Below are 7400 nucleotides of genomic sequence, written 5' to 3' on the forward strand. Positions count from 1 at the left end.
GTTTTCTGCAGCTGCATCAGAACCAGACTGTCTCCTCTTGTTTATTAGTTATTATCTTTGGTATAAAACTCATGTGTTTCTCTGCCTGGCAGCATCAGACCTGCTTCATCACTGATTGTCCTACAAGCTTCTCTGTATTGTGAACAATATATGAATAAACCTGACTGAGTGATTTTACCTGAACAGTGACTGGAAATAGTATTTTTTTCCACGACAACATGGACCAGGACCAAACCTTCAGGGAGATGTTAGAAACTTTCTGTCACACACAGATTAGGATTAGAAAGATCCTAAACACTACATTGCCCAGAAGGCTTTGCAGTCGCAGCTGTAACCAGGTTTAATTAATCTGGATGAACTGATGAGACTTAAAGCTTCAGCTGCTGCAGGTGGAGACGCGTTTCACCCAATCAGAATCTCAGGAGGATTTCAGCTTCTGGTTCAGATTTTCTGTTCTTAGAAATTAAACTTTATTTTATCATCTAGAAATCATAAACATCTAAAATCAGGAAATGAAACAAACTTCAGGATTAAAGTTGGAAAACATTAAAACGTGTTTAATTCTGAGATCTTTAATCTATTTTAATATTTCTGCTCTTCCAGGACATTATGGATTAAATCTTCTGATGTTTAAACTGTTTTTAAGTATTAAAACATTTTATTCTATATTTTACACCCTGAAACTTTGTCCTCTGAAGGTTTCATTCCTCCTGAAAAACGTTTATATTGATGACATCACTGTGACATCACTTCCTGCTGCTGCAGGTTAAAACCGATTTATCCTCAGAAACATGAAGACGTAACGCAGCAGGAGAAATCAGACCGGGGTGAAGCAGCGTGTGTGTGTGTGTTCCCAGGGTTTCCTCCTCCACAGGAACAATCGGCAGCAGATGCCTCTGACTCTGAGTGACCTCTGACCCCTGACTCACAGCCTCCTGATGATTGGTGATTAGCATCAGAAACACGGGGGTCAAAGGTCGCGCTCAGACATGCTAATGTGTCTGAGTTTAAAGCCGTTCTCACACTCTGCCGTCGGCCAGCAGCTGTCTCAGGTCGTCATGCCGACCCAACCGGGCCGACCAGGAGGTCCAACAGAACCTCCACATCTCAATCCTACATCAGCAGGCCTCCATCACCGAGCCACTGGTTCCTGTCCAGAACCTTTTTGGTTCTGAAGCTGGGAATGAAGCTTCTCCTCTTCCTCTGTTCAGTTGAGAAGAACCTGGCTGCAGCAAACAGGAAGGGCGGGACGGACCTCTGTCAGTCTCAGACCTTATTTGGAAATGGGACCATTGCACTCCAGAAGTAAAGCGGGCGCTATTTACTATATTATCAGTTTCTCCTGTTTTTATTTTCTTTTGAAATCTGTGATATATCTTCACCTTTAGGAAGGATTTTCACTCTCAGCATGTATTTGAACTTCTCTCTTTTATTTACTTCAGTGCAGCTCACAGTTTTTAACAGATTCTGTAGTTTTCTGTGAACTTCTAAATCTGCTCCTTTTCGGGCCTGATACTGCCTCTAGTGGCGTGGGGTGGTAACACAGCTAATATAATTACATTACTAAATCTGAATGCCACAAAGTCTTTATTATTTATTATTAATTCTGGCATTACTGGAACCATAAATCACTTGGTTCAGTTTGAGCCTCCAGGTCTTCCTCTGCTCTTACTTTGAGAAAATCCCGTTTCTGTCATCCTGCTGCCCCCTGTGGCCGCCTGTGGTACTGCAGCACCTGCTAACTGTCCAGAACAAACATTTACCAGGAAGCAGCTGATGCTTCCTCTTTATCAGAGGCAAACGGGCCGGTTATACTCTGACCCTTTGACCCCGTGCTGCAGGTTTGGGCCCCAGCAAGGGCCCCACCAGGGAGTGCCAGTACTACAACGTGAACTACGAGGCGGAGAAAACCAACCGGAGCGGCGTGGAGGTGTGTGAGGGCGAGGAGGACAAACGCTCACATTGCTACGCCTCCTGGAGGAACCAATCAGGATCCATGGAGCTACTGAAGAAAGGATGCTGGTTGGACGACTTCAACTGCTACGACCGGTACACACACTGTGACACACTAACACACACATTAACACACCCCAACACACACACTGACACACATTAACACACACACTCACTGTATCTCTGCAGTGACTTCCTGTCATTTCTGCAGCCTGACCTGTGTGTGATAAAAATAGCAGCAGGAATGTTGTTCCATATAACACAGTAGGAGTGCAACAGGTAAACCTTTATGGATGAAACTCCACTAAAAACCCACCTGTTTATTTGAAACGTAATCAATTACAAATTTATTGATGGAACCTGAATTAATGTCATGTTTTGATTATTGATTCCATGTTTCATTGTGTTTCTGTTGGTTATGATGTAAAGCTCTTTGAATGCCTGCTGCTGAAATGTGCTGTACTAATAAAATTTGATTGATTGATTGACCTTGGCCCAGGTGAAGGTCACCTGTTGCTGGGTAGATTTTAGCCAAATGCTGCTGGTCTGGAGGATTTGTTCAGATGAGACCCGACTTCTCTGGTTCTGATTGTTGGGTGAAACATCAGAACCGTTTTCATTCATTCCTCCTGTTTGCCTCCAGGCTGGACTGCGTGGCGACGGAGGAAACTCCCCAGGTTTTCTTCTGCTGCTGTGAAGGAAACTTCTGCAATCAGAACTTCACCCACCTGCCTGACCTCAGCAGCCCAGGTGAGTCCGTTTACTGGTGGTACCGCCGGTACCAGGACCTTAACCCCGTCATCACTGCCGGGGAAGACCTGGGGTCAAATTTGGGTCAAATCATTTTGCATCGGTCCCAACCGGGCCGGTCCAATGGGCCGAACTCAGCTGTTGGTTGGTCCATTGAAGAGGAGAGTCGTCTTCCAGATCTCAGAGGTTTGAAATAGGACATCTGACTGAGCGACCTCAGAAGATGTCGGCCATTTTGACAGACAGAGTTATAACATCCCATAATAATTTATTCTGACCTGTAAGTTTTTAAATCACAATAATGATGAAACATTCAGTAGCTTTTTATTTTCATTTGGTTTAAATAATATTCAACAAGCTGAACGGAGGATCCACAAGGTTTCATCAGCTCCACACTTTTAACTTCCTGCTTAACAGTTTGATGTTTATGTGGAGGATGAATCTGCTGACTGGGGCAACAAGCACCGGATAAAGTTTTTAAATCAGGGAGCATTTCTCTGGCTGAAGGTCAGGGGTCAGCAGGACTGAACGAGGGGATCAGCGGCGGGTTGCCAGTTTGATTCCCGCTCTGCCTGTCTTTGGGCAGCCCGGTCCCCCGTCTTAATACCTAAGACTGAACAGGAAGTGATGCATGAGGCGCTTTACCTGATCCTCACTGTGAGTGGCTGCTTCTTGATGAAATGAACTGAATGCTAGAAAAGTTCCTGGAAGTGCACAGTTGTTCCCCTGTTTACCTGTTCTCCTGTTTACCTGTGCCTCCTGTTTACCTGTTCCCCTGTTTACCTGTTCTCCTGTTTACCTGTGCCTCCTGTTTACCTGTTCCCCTGTTTACCTGTGCCTCCTGTTTACCTGTTCTCCTGTTTACCTGTGTCTCAGTGATGGAGGCTCCGCCCATCAAGGCGCTGGACGTCCTGATCTACTGCCTGGCGTCGGCCGCCATGCTGTCCGTGGTTCTGCTCCTCGCCGTCTGGACGTACCGACGCCGGAAGCCTCCGTATGGAAACGTGGAGGTCAGGGAGGAGCTGCGCGTCAGAGCTCCACCGAGTGGCGCTCTGCCGGTACTGCATCAGCCAGGTCCAGTTTGATCCACGGTGAATAAATCCTTCTGGTCCTCCAGGATTCCGGTCCTGTTCTCGCCTCCCCCCTGCTGGGGCTGAAGCCGCTGCAGCTGCTGGAGCTGAAAGCTAGGGGGCGCTTTGGCTGCGTGTGGAAGGGCCAGATCCTGAATGAATACGTGGCTGTGAAGATCTTCGCCAGCCAGGTGCCGAGCCGGAAGGATGGTCCGTGGATCCTGCTGGGCCGTCTCTGTCTAACTCCTCTTCCTCCTCTGAACAGAACCAGGAGTCGTGGCAGAGCGAGAGAGACGTGTTCCTGACGCCGGGGATGAGGAACCACAACATCCTGAGGTTCATCGCGGCCGAGAGACGAGGGAGCGAACTGTGGCTCATCAGCGAGTTCCACGAGAGGGTGAGGAAGGACGGCCTGCCCGCCCTGGGGGTCCAGTGAAACCAGTGAAACCAGAGTGTGTGTGCAGGGCTCCCTGTCGGACTTCCTGAAGGCAAACGCGGTCAGCTGGACCGAGCTGTGCCACATCGCCGAGTCCATGGCCCGCGGCCTGGCCTACCTCCATGAGGACATCCCCCACCTGAGAGGAGACCGCCACAAACCGGCCGTGGCTCACAGGTCCGGGACACAATCCAGGCAGAACCGGTTCTGGTACCGGACCTCAGAATGTACCTCAGGGTTCTGTTCTGACGGGTTCTGTTCCTTCTCAGGGACTTTAAGAGCAAGAACGTCCTCCTGCGCTCAGACCTCACCGCCGTCATCGCCGACTTTGGCCTGGCCGTCCTCTTCAGGCCGGGGCAGCCGCCTGGAGAGACGCACGGACAGGTGAGGCGGCGTGCGGAGCTGCAGCTGAGCCGCCGCAGGTGATCCGCCGCCGCCGCGCCTCATCTGGGCTCTCTGTGCAGGTGGGCACCAGGCGCTACATGGCTCCGGAGGTCCTGGAGGGAGCCATCAACTTCCAGAGAGACGCCTTCCTCCGGATCGACATGTACGCCGTGGGGCTGGTGCTGTGGGAGGCGGTGAGCCGCTGCAGCGCCGCCGACGGTAACGCATCAACACGCTGCTGCAGTTCACCACAGACACCACAGGAGGCGCCAGACTGCACTTATGCTAGGATGGTCTGAATGATCAGTTTAGTTATCATTAATATTTACATGAAAACAAACCTGAGTCTGTTAGTAATATGGAAATGAGGGCAAAAGTGGGCGTGGCTTAGACACCGAGTGAGCGTGGCCTATGCACAAAGTGGGCGTGGTTTAAGGGTCCACTGAGGCAGAACCTTTGGGTCCTGCTGCGGTCCAGACCCGTTTGGAACCCAGATTAGTTCTGATTGGTTCTGGCCGCTCAGCTGTGAGTTCTGGATGTGTTCAGGTCCGCTGGGTCAGTACCTGCTGCCGTTTGAGGAGGAAGTGGGTCAGCACCCGACCCTGGAGGACCTGCAGGACGTCGTGGTCCACAAGAAGACGAGGCCGGCCATCAAGGAGTTCTGGCTCAAGCACAGCGTGAGTGATCCAGAACCGCTTCCCTCCCAACCGGACCGGTACCACTGAGTTACCCTCAGGGTGGATAAAGTTCTGATCCAGATAGGAAAACATCCAGAACCATTTGATTACTGCTTAATACCAGACGGTTCTGCAGGAGAGACCCGGTTCCTCCGCAGATCTGGTTCTGGTTCTGATGTTTGGACCGTCTGGTTCTGGTTCTGGTCCTGATGTTTGGACTGTCTGGTTCTGGTTCTGATGTTTGGACCGTCTGGTTCCGGTTCTGATGTTTGGACCGTTTGGTTCTGGTTCTGATGTTTGGACCATCTTTTTCTGGTTCTGGTCTGGTCCTGATGTTTGGACCGTCTGGTTCTGGTTCTGCAGGGTCTGGCCCAGGTCTGTGCGACGGCAGAGGAATGCTGGGATCAGGACGCCGAGGCTCGTCTGTCTGCCGGCTGCGTTGAGGAGAGAATCTCCCAGATCCGCTGCCACGCCGCCGGCCTGGCTCCCCCCACCTCTGGCACCGTCCCCGCCGTTACCGTGGTAACCAACCATGCTGCCTGAACAGTCTGGTACCTGAGGAGAACCTGCGGTCCCTCAGCTCTGCTGCCCCCTGCTGGACGCCGGAAACGCAGAGACCTTCCCACCAGATGGAGGCGCTGTCGCTCGCTGCCACATGACCTCTTCCTGACCTTCGGATCTGACTAGTTGAATCCTGAAAATTCAGAAACAGGAAGTGAGGTCAGGAGAAAAGCAAAGATTGTGATTGGCTGACTGAGCTCAGCCAATCAGAGCGCAGAGATAAAACTCCTCAGGTAACCTGGACGACAGGTTACCTGGAAGGGGCGGGGCTTAAGTCAGCCATGGCAGGTGAAAAGCTTAAGTGGGCGGGGCTTAGAAACACGTGTGTGTGTGTGTGTGTGTGAGGACATTTTAGCTTCTCCACACAAGATAAAAACATAATTTTAGGGTCAGGGGTTACGGTTAGGTATGTACTGCAGATGGTTAGGGATAGTGCAAAGGTCAGGGGTCAGCCTATAGAAACTAATGAGGTATAGTGGTACAGCAATGTGTAACATCACATTTTATTCTGAACATGCTGATTGGCTCATTTATAATCTTTACCTTAGTGATATGCCTGTGACCTTTGACCTCCAGCAGCGCCACCCTGTGGTTGGTGGTTCCAGCAGAAATCAGCAGCAGTTTGAGGTAATTACCGAACCGACGCTCCAACATGAAGGAGTTATCCCGGTTCCTTTGACTAGGACAGAGGCTGCTGCTGTTTCAGGCTGCTAATCAGAGGCTGCAGCGCCACCTGCTGGTCTCCCTGTTTAACTGGGACCAAACCTGACCTGTGTCCCTTCTGGGACGCCGTCCAGGAAGCTCCAGGCTCCAGATTCCTTCCAGCTGCTGGACGCCATGTTTGGACCTTCCTGGTTCTTGCGGAGCTTGAAGCAAACGCAGCAGCCGGTTCAGGAGATCCTGGTTCTGTTCAGTTTCTGTGGATTCCTTCAGGTCCGGGATGGTTCTGCTCACAGAACCAGCAGCTGGTAGAAACAAGGAAAACATCCGTTCACATTACTCTGGTTTTGTATGGAAATAATAAATCATGTCTCATCATTTTCTACAGTCCGTTTTATTCTGATCACTTTTCATCCAATCGTTTCTAAAAGGAGGAAAGAAAATCCCTGATTTCTCCAGGACGAACTTTTTACTCTTTGTCGTGTAAACACACCCGTTGCCGTGGCAACCGCAAGCCCAGCAGAGACGAGGTTCAAAACGTAACATTCAGTCCGTTACGATATTGGGTTTCAGGCTTGGTGGTTATTTAGTGATTATTAATGAGTGATTATTAATAATCACTGATTTAAACTCCTGCTCTGATGGTCAGTCGGTCTCTGAGTCGGTTTTTATGGAGCAGAACCAAAACGCTCAGGACTGAGGAACACCTTGTTGAAACTATAATTACTGAGATTATTAGTTTTTAACAATAAATAATCTGAATTAAAAACTCACATTATGTTGGTATTTTTGACTAAAACTAATATTTTCTCTAGTTAAATAAAATTCTTTTAGATGCATTTAATCTGGAGAGGCCAGGTGAGCGTTATTCATGGTTTTGCGTGTTTTTTAAAATTTTTATTATCAAAT

The 7400-nt window shown here is 49.5% G+C and overlaps 1 protein-coding gene across 1 annotated transcript; it reads left to right on the plus strand.

Annotated features, from left to right (window-relative positions):
• Positions 1 to 2713: 2713 nt before the first annotated feature.
• Positions 2714 to 6871, plus strand: LOC114136607 (activin receptor type-2B-like). Its single transcript, XM_028004685.1, has 8 exons — positions 2714 to 3713; positions 3821 to 3964; positions 4039 to 4170; positions 4238 to 4386; positions 4479 to 4593; positions 4674 to 4812; positions 5140 to 5270; positions 5634 to 6871. The coding sequence occupies exons 1-8, from the start codon at positions 3393 to 3395 to the stop codon at positions 5811 to 5813; spliced, it is 1311 nt and encodes a 436-aa protein (XP_027860486.1). The 5' UTR covers positions 2714 to 3392; the 3' UTR covers positions 5814 to 6871.
• The last annotated feature ends 529 nt before the right edge of the window (positions 6872 to 7400 follow it).

The sequence above is a fragment of the Xiphophorus couchianus genome, chromosome 21 (genome assembly GCF_001444195.1).
Source record: "Xiphophorus couchianus chromosome 21, X_couchianus-1.0, whole genome shotgun sequence".
Classification (NCBI taxonomy): Eukaryota; Metazoa; Chordata; class Actinopteri; order Cyprinodontiformes; family Poeciliidae; genus Xiphophorus; species Xiphophorus couchianus.

Excerpts from the sequence above, each read along its gene's own strand:
- LOC114136607 (XM_028004685.1), top strand. The coding sequence starts at position 3,393 with ATGCTAGAAAAGTTCCTGGAAGTGCACAGTTGTTCCCCTGTTTACCTG. Across the intron at positions 3,965-4,038 it reads TGAAGATCTTCGCCAGCCAG|AACCAGGAGTCGTGGCAGAG; the intron begins GTGCCGAGCCGG and ends TCCTCTGAACAG. Across the intron at positions 5,271-5,633 it reads AGTTCTGGCTCAAGCACAGC|GGTCTGGCCCAGGTCTGTGC; the intron begins GTGAGTGATCCA and ends CTGGTTCTGCAG.